General features: G+C 39.1%; 1 protein-coding gene across 1 annotated transcript; it reads right to left on the bottom strand.

Moving 5' to 3' along the window:
• On the bottom strand, window positions 1–7,248 carry LOC140939179 (TNF receptor-associated factor 2-like). The gene is made up of 8 exons (XM_073388745.1): window positions 7,181–7,248; window positions 5,685–5,868; window positions 4,920–4,971; window positions 4,582–4,686; window positions 4,157–4,321; window positions 3,810–3,887; window positions 1,832–1,921; window positions 1–1,304 (listed from the first exon to the last, which is right to left on the bottom strand). The coding sequence occupies exons 2-8, from the start codon at window positions 5,837–5,839 to the stop codon at window positions 243–245; spliced, it is 1,707 nt and encodes a 568-aa protein (XP_073244846.1). The 5' UTR covers window positions 5,840–5,868; window positions 7,181–7,248; the 3' UTR covers window positions 1–242.
• Between the last annotated feature and the right edge of the window lie 7,062 nt (window positions 7,249–14,310).

Raw genomic sequence — 14,310 nt, 5'->3', positions numbered from 1 at the left:
TTGTACTTTAGCAAATGATTTTACTCGTTACATCACCGCTTATTATGGACAGTTATTAAGTGTAAAATGTTGTTACAAATGATGGGCAACTGAAATTTTGACCGTTCATTCGTGCCCCAATCTAAACTTTACAAACAATGGAGGCCGTTTGCATAAAACCACCATGTTAAACTGCTAAATAGGTCAAGAAAGATATAGTAAGAATATCAAAATATATTCTGTCACCTTTTTGAGAAACGGTTTTATATATCGCAGGTATCAACTATAACTTTGATAAACATAGTGTCGTCTTTGACATAGGCGTGGTTGTGTAGCTCTGATAAGGAACAAAATGTAGGACATCCACTAGCGATGTTTACTTCTCTTCTTGGTCTCTGAAAAGATGAACTGTTGCGATCAGGCCTAAAGGCGTCGATTACATGTTCTACATTGTTTTGATCAAGTAACATGAGTGTAACCTTCTGTTGAAATGGCCAGCGGAGTATTGCGTCGTACTCACCGCGCATGACAGCAAAAAACAGTGAAATGTGCGTTCCCTTACCGATGCCGTCACCGTTTAAATAGATGCGCACTCGCATTTTGTAGCCATGGCGACTAGTGTAAAAGCACGGGCTATAGAAAGACACCTGTTTGCCAGTTATGGCTTCGTTCCTGCGCTTTGCAAAATCGGTGATCTTCCAAATAAGGACACCATCATTGCACGAAAACTCCTGCTGTCTAATATGTTCTTCTAAATCAGCGGTAGCGATGTTTCTGAGACTTAAGTTATACTCCAAAGTTTCCATTCGACGTTGAAGTTTCCTAATTTCGTCATTTGCATTTCTAAGCTGAGTTTCTAAAGCACTGACATGTTTGGTCTTTTCTTGCACCATTGCGTTTATTTCAACCAACAGAACTTCGTGATTGGCTGTTTTTGCATCAGCATTGTCCAACCTATGCAAAACACGACTTATATCGGCTTGAGACCAACGATGCATGGAATTTAAGGGAGGACTGTCAGGTACAACATCATCCATTAAAAGGCGTTCAATGCTCTTTTCAGCATCACTAATACGTGTACCATGGCTCTGAAGCAGTTCCGACATGTCAGACTGTTCTACTATGATATTTTCTACTTTTTGTAGCAAATTGTGAATTGTGGTATCCATGGTTTCCAAGAGTCGATATTTTGCCATTGATGTATTTGCATGATCAATCTTGGAATACACTACATTTGACAGCTGCTGCACAAATGACAGGAGAAAGTTAAGGTGATTTGTGACCATTTTATCCTGATGATCCTTGTTTTCTTTTCTCTTTCTTGGCTATAAAAATGAAAAATAAAATAAAATAAAACATATAGTTTCCTAGCTACGTTCAAGGGCCTTATTTTGTTTTTATTTATTTATCATATTTTTCTCGTTGAGTCATGTTATGTCCCAAGCGACCAGTTTCAAACGATTATAAATACGGTGATTTGAAAGAGGTAGTGTGGGTACTTAAAACTGAAGAATTATACATCATTTCGTGTGGCTTTAAGAGTTTGTGCCGAAAGCCTGAAGTTAATTGAAAAGTATGAATGAATTAAAAAAGAAAACGAAAACATGGGGTTGTCATATTTCTGTTTATAAAAAGTGCGATATTGAACTGAATGAGAGCTTTGTACTAATTTTCTCTAAACACCAAGTGTTTCAAGGAAAGCGGTTTATCCAAAGCCAGCAGCTTATCATACAGTTTGAATTAACAGAGATAAGTATTTATTTACATTTTACAGTGACGAGGGGATTTAGCAATACTGTGCATGGAAAATTTTGGCTTTTCAAACATAAAACAGCATGTTCACAAGACCAACCTCTTCATCCGGGCATCCTATGATGTGGAACGGACAAGTTGCCTCAAAAGCTTCACAGTCTCCATTGACAGGATCCAGGTGGCTTGAAAGCTGTTGTAGATTAACAGTAAGCGTTATATTATTCTACTTTATTATATAAACAACAATGAAATACCAAGCGAGCTTTCGCGCGAAAACTTGATATCTTCACATGTGAAAATATCACCGTACCTATGGCTTCATTATAAATCACACCTTTCAGACCATAAAACTATTTAAGTAAAACGGTTTGGTATTTCATTGGTGTTTATATAATAAATACCAGGAGTAATCGGAGCTTAGAAGAGTGCGTTCCATATGTTCAAGGCGTACAGGTGTTGCGGAGGGAGGGCGGATGGTTATTACGATAGATTAAGCCCGGTTTCCATATGATCGCTACGATCGCTGTGATCGCTGTGATCGCTAAGAAAAAAAAGTTCAGCGATCATATGGAAACCACTCTCCAGCGATGGCAGCTACAACGATCGCTGAGATAGAACTTTTTATATCCCTGCGATTGTTGTCGTTTCGATCGCTGGAGAGTGGTTTCATATGATCGCGGCTGCGATCACAGCGATGGTAGCGATCATTATGGAAACCGGGCTTTAATTTGATCATGGCATATTTTAAACGTAAGGATTTCTTACAGGGACACCTCTATTTAAACTGCGTATAATTAAGAAAAAGCCTTGAACGCTAGTGATATCGTATGGTCCATCTCAATAAGTGCAGTAGTTTGGTCGAGTGTGTTGATTTCAGTGACTTGAGTGGAGTTACTTTGGGCTGTTTGTAAGTTTTCCGAATAAGTAACATGGACCTAAATTGTTCGTTTGTCCGGTGCCGAAAATATCACAAGTCGTGATGAAACGGCGCCGCCGAGCTTCAAAACTCGGTAGATTTACTTTGTGGCACAACGGCCGTCGAAACTTTTGAAAGATGAACGTTTTGAAAGATTCAGCAAACACAAATCGATAGTAGAACTTCATTTAAGTCTTGAAATATGTACGCTTTACGAAGATTCAGAAAACTTTTAAAACTGAGATGAACGCTTTACGAAGAGAGAATAAAAGACCTCAGCAAACGCTTGAGGACGCATGAATCACCACGTGAGTTAGATCGTCAAAGTGAGGCAAAACGCAAGCAAGCGCCTCAAAGCGAGGCAAATGTGTGTCGACGACGACAACAAATGCAATCTCGAAAAAACCTCCATTTTTAATTGCACAGGCCACCCAATAATGTACAGAACACCCAACACAAATTAGGGGTTGCGTTCTCGTACCTTGAACGCAACAACATCACATGGTCGCTTGGAGATACGAAATTTCTCTTCTCGTGTTGAAAAAAAAAATTCACTCGTTCGCTGCCCTCACTCGTGAAATATTTTTCAAAACTCGAAGAGAAATTTCGTATCTCTGCGCGGTCATGTAATATCCTCTATTTCCTTTAGTTTGAACACAGTCTTGCCTTCTCACCGTGCAAAATTGTTCAAGGAATCCCCGGGAACTTCCAAGAATGTAAATATGTATAAGCTTTTAGTATGTAATTCATAGCTCATCTTGATCTACAGACTAGCTTAGGCTATACTCCCACTATACAGGATAGCTTTTCGTAGCGCCAGTAAAAGGTATCCACTTTTGACTATCCGCTTTAGAGATGGGCGCGGCGCAGCTTCGCTGTGTCACGGAAATCACGCTGCCATAACCGCTCTTGTGTGTGAACAGAAGCCTTATCCGGTATGATTTTCGCGGGGGCGCAAAAGCTATCCAATATAGTGTGAACACAGGCTATACATACTCAGACAAATTTTCAAAAGGAGAGGTCGCTCGAAGTCACCATAAAAACAACCATTGATTTTATCAGTCGAGTTGCTAGTAAGCCTTGTGGGTGAATGAAAGAGTAAAGGAAAAGGAAGAATCCGATGCACACAGTTACGTGGAATTTGACTTTAATCGTAGTTTACCTGTTTTCGTGGCATTTTCACAGCGAAGCATTTCGGACAATCTACGATGTATTCCTGACAGTCCGCTTGGTGGTGTTGCTGCAAAAAGACGCAATGGCTAAATATCATTTACACAACTTGAAAACAAACCTGCAAAACTTTGGACTAATTATAAGAACATTATAATCTTATGCTCAAGGGCATATATCGTCATAAGGAGAAACCTTCATCGAGAGATACATCGATTCATTGAAATGATTCATCGATTAATCAAGATTCGCAAATTCTTGCAGCTAGCTTTGCGGTAGATCATCTGCCCTTTCTAGACATACAATTCCTAATTTAATAGACTCATTGAGAAATGTTACCTTTAACTGGTCAGCAGTTGTCTCCAGTTTGCACAGCTGACAAAACACCTGCCTGAAGTTGCAATCTTCAGTCAGATGGCGAGGCAAATCGTCCCTTGGTACCAGGGCTCCGCAACCAGAATGCATACACTGAACCTTTGCATACGAGCATTTTTCCATGTGAACCTTAAGCAGTGAAAGAAAGGAGTAAAATGTTTAAGGCTGGTACATAGTCAAAGCTACAGGGAGTGGTATTCAAAAAAGAGCATTAAGGCAACAAGACTTAATGCGACCCTAGCGTTCCTGTCTTGTACGGGGAAACAACATCAATACTCAATTACGTCAACTGTAATAACGTAGATTTACTCTCAGGGTTCTGTTGTTTTCCTAGTTTTTAAAGTAAGAACGAAACGGCAGAATATTTTCAATGAGGTAATACAACATACCTCTAGTTGTCTCAGTTCCCCTCTCCAATCGCAGCCGTCGCAGTGGTTGGTACACTGGACTGATAACGACAGAATCTCGCGTCTTGCAAAATGGTCCTCGAAAATCTAAGAAACAAATGATTTTACTATACATTATTTTGTTACAGACGATTCAGCCTGAATTAAAAGTAGGCCCTTATACTGCTGGCACTAAAACAGCGGGTTTTCTTTATTTCTTACACGCTGGAGTCTAAATCTTCTGCTCTATTCGTTGGCAATGTATAACGCTCTTTTCCGTCCTTTAAAGCTTTAAACTTTTACAAGAGAACAAGAACAAGAGCTAACAAGAGAGCATTTACCTCTTTCCTTTTGATTTGTTTGTTATCGACCAAACACTTGCCAGAGGACGACCTTACAAGAATCGAAACAAAAAAAGGAACAAAATGTTTATCTGAGTGAAATTCCATGATATAGCATTAATGCCAACGCGTTGTTTTGACATGTGCGTGGTGTAGATCATTAAGTATTTGAAGTGGCTGGAACTCAGTAAAGATGTACTTCACAGGCAGGTCAGCATCGGCGGTTCTTAACGTCCGTGAAGTATTTCTTACATATACAAAGTAATAACATAAATTGTGCTAATGGTACGAGGTGATTATTTTCCAGTTCGTATTTAATTTCAGAAGTTACTAAAAGGGGAACGGGGTACAAGCACGCAGAAAGAGAAAATGAAAAAATGAGAACAAAACCTAGAATTGAAAATTGAGCCCGTTACTGCTAGGGTTGGACTGCTTGCAGTCAACCTTTTCGCTTAAAATCCGTCTAGTTATTATGATTGCAGACCACGACGTTACGTTACAATAATGAGGAATTGGGACGGGCTTTAACACGGCCTTGTTTATCGCTTGAGTTTCGCGTGCAATAACTTTGCAAAGAAAAATAAGAGACCACTCACAGTCTACTGCTGTTCAAGTTAAGTTTTGCTCCCATTTTTCATTTTGCAGCTCCACGTGCTTGTTTCCCCTTCCCACTCCACTTTTAGTAACGTATTAGTATTTGCCTTTGCTTGTTGTATTTTACGATGTCTTATGACCTAAGAGGGAGACGGTCGAACTTAAAATTACCTTAACAACTCCTCTATACAAGACCTGCAGTATCGGTGTCCACAACTAGTTTGTATTGGATCTCTCAGCACATTTCTGCAGGACGGGCACAGGTATTGAAGATCAAAAGGCTTCTTGTCATTATCAGGTAAAACACACATGTACTGACTAAGCATGGTGAATTCAGGAAAGATTTCTTAATAATCTGCAAATAAAAAAAATAAAACTTAAACAGAGTGTTATGGCGCTTCCAAGAATTGACCGGAAATATAATTCTAAATTAAAGAGGGCATTAATGGGATATACGGATTTCCGGGATTCATTCCGCTAATTATGACGAAAAAAACGTCAGGGAAAATCGTATCTCAAGTGTATAATGTTTGGAAATTTAAGTAACCATAATCTCCTTGCTAAGACTTTTTCTTTGAATATGCCATTTGCTGTAAGAGGTCATGGGAAAAGTCCCTTTAATTTTTTCACCTGCGATACCCGCTGAGAGCATGTTGTTGCCAAGTGCCAGGTTATGAGCGCGTCTTTTGCCAAAACTTTACGTGAAGGTAAAAAAACAATAACAATAAAATAAACGCAAAATTAGAACCCGCAAAATTTAAAAGGTGTCCCACGGTAACTTATAATAAGTGTTTCGTGACGGAAACTAGCGTATTTAGACCAAGGCGGAGCATTTGCATTTGCGAACGACAACGATCGATCAGTGCGCTGCACCAGACCAAAGCGAGTTCTATCCTTCATATATTCTAGAGAAATCCGTAGAAAAATTTCGGAATCTGTGGGGCTTGTGATAGGATTTTATTAATAGTGATTTTGAGAGCTGCTCATTATGCTAATTAAAACAATTTCTGGTTTAGATAGAATGGAGAAAAATTATTTTCTAAGCTCCAACGGTTTTTAGAACTACTCCACGGCTTCTCTAAAACGAACGAACTTTTACTGGTCTTAAATTTCGAACACTAAAACTTTCAAATTTAATATTTCTATGTACTTTATATGCGGCCAGCGTTACAGTAAATTTTGGCGCACACGTACCGTGTGGACACCTACGCGGAGGGCAAATATTTTATTTTCCGTCAAAATAATGTTGCTGTTGACCGAAAATAATGTAGAAACTTATTTCAATTTAAGACCTACAGAAGCTGCCATTATTCACAGCCATTTCTCAGTGATACCATTCTGAGTGATGCATCGTCGTTATCGTGTAGCATCTGACATGAGTTTACCTCGCGCGCCAATTTACTTGAAAACCCATCTGGATAATTATTATATCTTCATTCATGGTATGAAACGGCGTGAGTTGATTTGATTGTGGTTTAAGGTTGACCAAATCGACTTTTTTTTCCAAAATTTCAGCGCAACCATTTCACTTTTTTTAAAATTGGCGCTCTAGCTAGGACCCTTCCGGTCCGTGTTGCAGAACCGGTGGGATGAATTTAAGCATTCAACCATTTACATCTCGCGAATGAATTGATTAGAAAGTCAAAAATACCTGCCTAAGTACTCACCAAAGATTGCAAACACGGTTCTGTTTCGTCCAAGTCCCTGTACAACCAACGGATGACCACTGTCTGCACTGAGCAGATGAATGATAGTTTTATAGTTTGTGAGACGGAAGATCAGAAATGAAAAGTGAGTAGGGGTTTTGTGAGTGGGGGTTTTCCCTCTACGTGATACATGCATCATAGCGTGTCATTTTGACAATCAGGTAAACCACTTAATCACGCCGGGCCCTTACTTGGTAGAATTGAACAAACAGCAATTATAAGCAATGGAAACTAAAACTGCCGTTTATTGTGATTTCTGTTTCAAGAAATAGAGGGGTACCTAACGGTAAGACTCGGTAATGTTTTGTGTCCTGAGTGTTTATGGTTTGAAGCGACGCGATGAAGGAGAAATTTCGATTTCCGGTGGAAACCGGCGACGCTCGAGTTCCTATTTTTACCAGAGTTCTTACTAGTTCCTAATATCTGGGTGTTTGGTTGTTTTGCACATATCTGTGTCGATTTTTAACAGAAAAATGTATTTGAGTAAACCCAAGTCGTTCTTGCAGAAAGATATATATATATAATAGCAACGCGCTTAGCTAATGAAGGGGAAAGTCCCTGTTGTCAGTGGTTGATGAAAGTGTTCCGCCGGTAAACCAATATACCACTCAAATAAAGCAGGACACGCACATAAACTAGCAACAGCAAAAAAAGGGAAAGTCACCAAGCAGTCTGAAGACTTGTAGCATTTTATATTAAATTATTATCAAAAAGAAATTAAAGGCATCAACGAAGTATTACAAACCGAGCTTTTGAGAAACGAGGTAGACTCCCGTGGCTTGCACGCCCGCCTATTAATATCACAGTAATCATGGTAATATCTATACTTGTATTTACATCCGGGTAAATGCAACGTACAGTAGTTCCTTCTTCTTCGGGTGTGGTTGATTCATGATATTCCGGAATACGAATACGCAGAAGACTTGTGACAAACTTAAATATCTTATCTTCTACCATGATTTTTTTAAAAACCACTTGAACGCTACATGTTTTTGGAATACCGTAAAATTCCGAAAATAAGTCCCTCCATGTATAAGCCTCTCCAAATATAAGCCCCCCGGGGGCTTGTACTTGGAAATTGCGCTCAAATACAAAGTAACACAAAGCAAAAACGGTAAATTTACTTCCAACTTTAAGGCTAGCCCAATCGATTTTGAAACGAAAATTTCCCTCCGTAGATAAGCCCCTCCGAAAATAAGCCCCTCCAAAAATAAGCCCCTCAAAAAGGGCCTTTGAAAAATATAAGCCCTGGGGCTTATTTTCGGAATTTTACGGTATTTTATTTCAAAAGCAGAATTCATGATATTGCAAAGCAATGAAAGCCATAACAAGTGTTATATATACATCATAACTTTCGTATTCCTCGAGTCCTGAGTACGGACAATCGAATATGCCCTTATCAGTATTGTGAGCACCTTAGCACGTCATAAGGGAAATGTCCCTCGAACTCTGATACGTTTGTAAATGATCACATTACATTAATAGAGGTATTAGATGGTCCACATGATGAAGGGGAAAGGGCATTTTTTGGGAGGGCTACGAGTTTTTCCTGTTAGGGTTTAGGGATGGGCTATCGAAAATTTCCAAAATAGAAATGAACACTTATGAAAATCAAACTTAGCATCTACCATTTGGTCATATTAACTCATGTTCTCCTGCTCACGTTTTTTTTTTCTTTTCTCAAACTAGTCACCAAAAAGCCTGGATTTCATTAACAGTGACAATAACTTTGAAAAAATAATGCTAATTTAAATATACCTGGATTTTTGAAAACCGGGTTTGCAAAAATATCAACTCATTCTACTAGTTGGCAATTTAAAACAATAAAACTCGTTCAAAGGCCGATTAAAAGCGTTTATCTGACGCCGGGCAGTAAGCTAATGGTCCCTAGAAGCATTCCAAACGAGTCCAAATTTAAAATGACGCAAATTTTAGAACATTTATTCAGTAATCTGACTTTGAGAAGTTTCAAACCGGTTTCATTTCAGTCTAGAAATTTTTAAGTTGAGTGAACTTCAGCGAAAGAGTGCCTGGTTAAGGCTTACATAACAACTTAAATAGTTAGCAAAACACAACTTCTTTCGAGGTCCGATAAACGATAGGATATCGCATGGAATAGACAGCAAACTGAATGAAACGTAGTGCACAAATTATCACCTTCTCATCTGCCAAAATCGGCCTATGGTTCAATGCCATTAGAGCACGCTGAAACTAGACCTAGATCCAATTTTCCTGAGTCGAGAGTCGCTTTTCCAAGGTACAACCAGTTAAGCTAAACACCGACGAAAAAGTATTAATGGCTGGCACAAAATATTTTGGCCAAACGGCAGTTCAACCACGCGATCACATACCTGCCAACACCATGCGGAAATCACTCAATCACACACTTTCGCGGCACTGATAAGACTATCCACAACCACGCATAATCTTCTCACGTTCAACATAAGCGAAATATCATCAAATAACGCGGAAAAACTCAGGCTATTAGCAAATAAACACCTCTGGACTTTTCTCTTACACTCGTCTTATTCAAGTTCCTGGATGTAGAGTCACACGGTCGACGGGCAACAGCCCGGATCAGGGTGATTGATCCGTTTAGCCAAATGAAACGGTTAGCATTAGGTAACATCGCCTGAAGTCAGATTGTTTCTTTCTGTAAAATTACATGAAGAACAACTTAAGTCCAACTTTGCTGTGTAATATAAAAGTGAAATACAAAAACTCCACTGTGATGCTTTGAACCCGGGTCACTTTTTTATAGTCTACAGCCATATCCACTAAACCATCGAGGACTAGCTGCCAAATCCAGTAATTTTTAAAATATACATGTTCTTATATATGCCGTACCCCATTACAATATTTGAAAGCTAACCGTTTTCAGTTCAGTGCTTAACCCTAATCACTGCAGATCAGTGCTTAACTCTCTACTGTGTTCTCTCCATAACTGGCGCTCTGTAGTTTTCCTCAGCTATTCTAGGCTCATTCTACATTCCAGTCTCGTTCCATTGTGAAAATAATGCGTTGTGTAAAATTCATAAGGTGTCCAATCTGGCTCTGTCATCTAATGCTAACCAAATGAAACGAGAATATAATACGATATTGGACGAAGCAGACTCTGCGAATCGTAATAACTTTGTCCCATCTCGGAGCTTTACATGATGCTCTCAGGGAAACTTTTCTCAAGGTGACCAATATCTAAAAGTAAACTGCTAAACGGCACCGAAACCAGCTTTAGGCGCGCACTGATTTCAAATAAGAGAGAGAGAATTGTGGGTAGGGACCAAAAAAAATAGCGGGGGAGGGGTTAGGTAGTAATTCTGTCCACATCCACTTCTACACAAATCCCTAACCACAAAACAAGCAAAAACAAACGACATAAGCAAACAAGAGAGTAAAAAAGCTATTAGACAGGGGAAGTTGAGAAAAATTACAAAATGTTTGCTAACCCGGTTTTCATAACTCCAGGTGGATATCTCAATGGATTAAGTGCCTGAAGTCCAATTATGTTGTTTGCAAAGCAAAATTAAGTAGAATCGAGTCACTTTAGAGATGCAAACCCTTTTCAGGCCATAGTTCTGGGTTTTGCCTGATATTTCAATGTCACATGGTAGCCTGTCATCACTCTACGATGCCTTAGAGCACATGCAAAGAACATGAGGATGCTTATACCGAGAAAAGTCCTTTTTTTTACCAAATGAGCTCGCCGACAAAGAACATGCATGTATGAGAGAATCGTGAGAGACATTTCACTGATCCGCCGTTAACGAATTGAGAGGTGCTCTTTTGTGATTTCTGCGAAATTAATATAATATTAATAATAATTCCATTGGTAAAATAGAACGAAAACTTCTTTGAAAAAAAAAGAAATTGAAAACTATGGCTGCCAAAACTTGGCTGCAAAGGTAACGTCGACGTTAGAATGTTTCCAGGATAATTTTTTTAGGAAAAGTCGCTAAGTTTGGTGGTCATAGCTAAAAAAAGTTGGGCTTAAGGCAATTTATAAACTAAGAAAAGAGATAGGTGACAAGTTTAGAGAAAAAATTATGCTGACAATTATGCTATTCGATGCTCTGATATCCCCCATACTTCTCTAAGGAAGTGAAATTTGGGGTGTTGACTGTAACGACCAAATAGAAAAAGATCCCGCATAATCAGTTCAAATTAAATTCTTGAAATGGTTGCTAGGTGTAAATAAATACTGCAGCAACAATGCATGTAGGGCTGAAACAGGCAGATTCCCAATAAAAATCGAAACACAATATAGGAATTTTAAGTTTTGGATAACTCTAACCAAACACCCAAAACACAAATTATCACAGGTGGTTTATAATAATATGAAGTCAAGGGTGAATAAGGAATTATAAGGCCAAAAAAACCAACTCGTATAAGACCAAATAGGGGTGGGATACCTCTGGACAAAAGCATTCAAAGAATCCACCCCCCCGCCCCCAACACACACACACACACAAAGAAATGAGGTAGGTACGATTTTCAGGCAGATGTACACAGGATAGGGGTTATATGGTCGATCTTAACATCTCATTACAAAATCTTTGGTTTTGTAAAGGGAGTTGCAAAGTTTACTTCGAAGAAATGTGCCACGGTGATCAACGTACAGGGTGGAAGGGATACATAAGGACTTCTGTCCCATTTTATATCAACTCCTACATTATCCACCCACTTTGCAGCCCATGAAAGGCTGTCCACGCTACCGAGGTCTACGTCCCTAGCCTGTTCTAGGCGTTCAGATGGTGGAGTGCGACGGCACCGTTATATCCTCTACTCTTTACTAAACATTTTACCGACAGCAGTTTGGGTTATTTTATGTTCCAAAAGAATCAGAACAGTGAAAGGTTGTGAGGTGGGCCCTTGTAACTGTCTTATCTGAGAAGACCAAAATGCTGAACTATTCAGTAGATGTCAGTTTAAAAGAAGGCCATCATTTTCTTCGGTTATTTTAAGGAAAGAACCAGACCTCCTGCTTGGCAGACCGGCGCACGTCCAAGAGTCAAGTAAGTGGGCACTGGTGAGCTCAACAGGCTCAAATTATAGGTATGCTCTCAGGATATAACAACCTCAAGCACAGAACGTGCGATATTGTTAACTTTTCGTATGGAATGTTGAAAAAATCCCCCTTTTCTTCTTCAGTAAGATTGTAGATCGCAAGATCAAGCTCTGACCTTTATGAGCGCTATTCTTGGCTTCAGAATGTTGGAGGGGGGCGGGGGGGGGGGAGCCTCGGACTATATAGTGGTGGGGGTTCTCACCTCATTTCAAACCGTGTCTCGCCATCTAGGTATATTTGATTCTCTTTCTCAGGATAGACTCTCTAAAAAAGAAAAATAAGGTACCCCCGTAGCATTTGACTAGTGCTTGATATCGACGATCTTACGGGGAAATAGGGGACTGATAACAACCTTTATTAAGTTAAAGAACTCAGTGGCTTCGGCACTTAACCAGCGCCTTGCATTAACGTAACATAATAATATACGAAAATTTAAATTTTCATTCCATCACGGAGGGAAAACACTTGTCTTACGACGTGTGTCCTAACGAATACAATACGAGATTCGGACCAATTGCTACCATTCTTCGGGTCCAGTAATTTTGAACTTAGGATGAATTTCTTTGGTATCTTCATGTAATTCCAGGTCCGATTCTCCTGATGCGGAAGGTTCGTAAACCTCTTCCTCTTTCGTCCTCTCCTCTTCTGCATTGGTACGGTTTTCTTCTTTCCGTGGTTTCATGTTTTTCTTTTTCTTCTTTTTGCCTCCCTCGAGGACACGAATAATGTCAAGTAGAATATCAGTTGGATTCTTGCTTTTTGAAATTCCAATAAGGATTTTTTTGAAAATGGGCAACCTTAAAGAGAATAAAATCACAGTTTTTTTAGCGAAACAGCTAGACAGCAATGCTTATTGAAATAGTGAGAAAAAATAGACACAGCTGGGTACGTCAGACATAATCAGGCCCACCGTCTCGTAACTATATCATGAGATTTCCTACCTGTTTACCTAATTTTAAAGGTTATAAATAGAAAACAGTTTTAATATGCACATAAGTTTGACGGAACTCGGTGTATCTCTATGTATCTGCCACATCATAAACAGTCGACCTTGCTCGAACTGAATATGATGCCAGTGTCCAAACAGTGGTGACATTTGTAGCAAAGTGAAAGAACATCACACGACGCATGCAAAAACTTTTCGAGTCGAAAATTGTCTTTTCTCCCGTTTACTGCCCTAACATATTTTTGTATGTCCAATTACAGACTAATAATTGTATCATTAACTTACAGATACTTTTTGAAAGGCCAGATATGTTTTAAAATGGACTTCGTAGATTTCAATACATCATCCTGTTCAAGTATTTTAGTGAGAGGGGTGATATCCTCTTGGGTTAAAAAGTCATCAAAAGTATCCTCTACTGGAACTTGAGAGGGATGGCAGCCTGAAAAATAATAACACCAAACACTAAGATACAATTCTTTTTTATTGAACTTTTCCATGGCAATCGACAATTTGCCTTCCTAATCTGATAATAATTTTCAATACTTTTTTCTGTCATCGCGACCAAAATTTTCCCTGAAGCTTTGGCTAATCCTGATCCTCCCACCAGAAAAAGAAATATACGATTTAAAAATTGTCTTAAAAAAGCTAAGTTTCAGGTTTCAGGTTGCCTCATCTTCAGAGCCAGGAGATGATAAAATTTAAAAAAAACATGAAACTTTTAGATAGCACCTGGCGCTTTTAAGCTGAAGGAAATAATGCCAAATGAAGGCAAGTTTTGGCAAAATGAAAGAATTTTTTGCTTTTCCTTTCCGGATACGGTTTCTCAGTTACAATAACTTTCCCCAAAAATCGCACAATAGAAAAGCGAAATACTTTATCTTATTCACGTTTAGAGTCCTGTTAATTTTGCACCTCAACGGAGTGGTTTCTATGGGGACAAAACAGTTTCCCGCATTCCAAAAACACTTCGTGAATTCGAGAACACTTCGAGACCAAAAACACTTCAGTCCAATAATTAAGAAACACTTGTCGCTATACATGAGTAACACCGTATGCATCCCCTTTTATCCCTGGTACTGA

This window comes from Porites lutea, chromosome 5 (genome assembly GCF_958299795.1).
Source record: "Porites lutea chromosome 5, jaPorLute2.1, whole genome shotgun sequence".
Classification (NCBI taxonomy): domain Eukaryota; kingdom Metazoa; phylum Cnidaria; class Anthozoa; order Scleractinia; family Poritidae; genus Porites; species Porites lutea.
The sequence above is the reverse complement of the archived record's forward strand: the minus strand, read 5'-3'. Positions and strand labels throughout refer to the sequence as shown.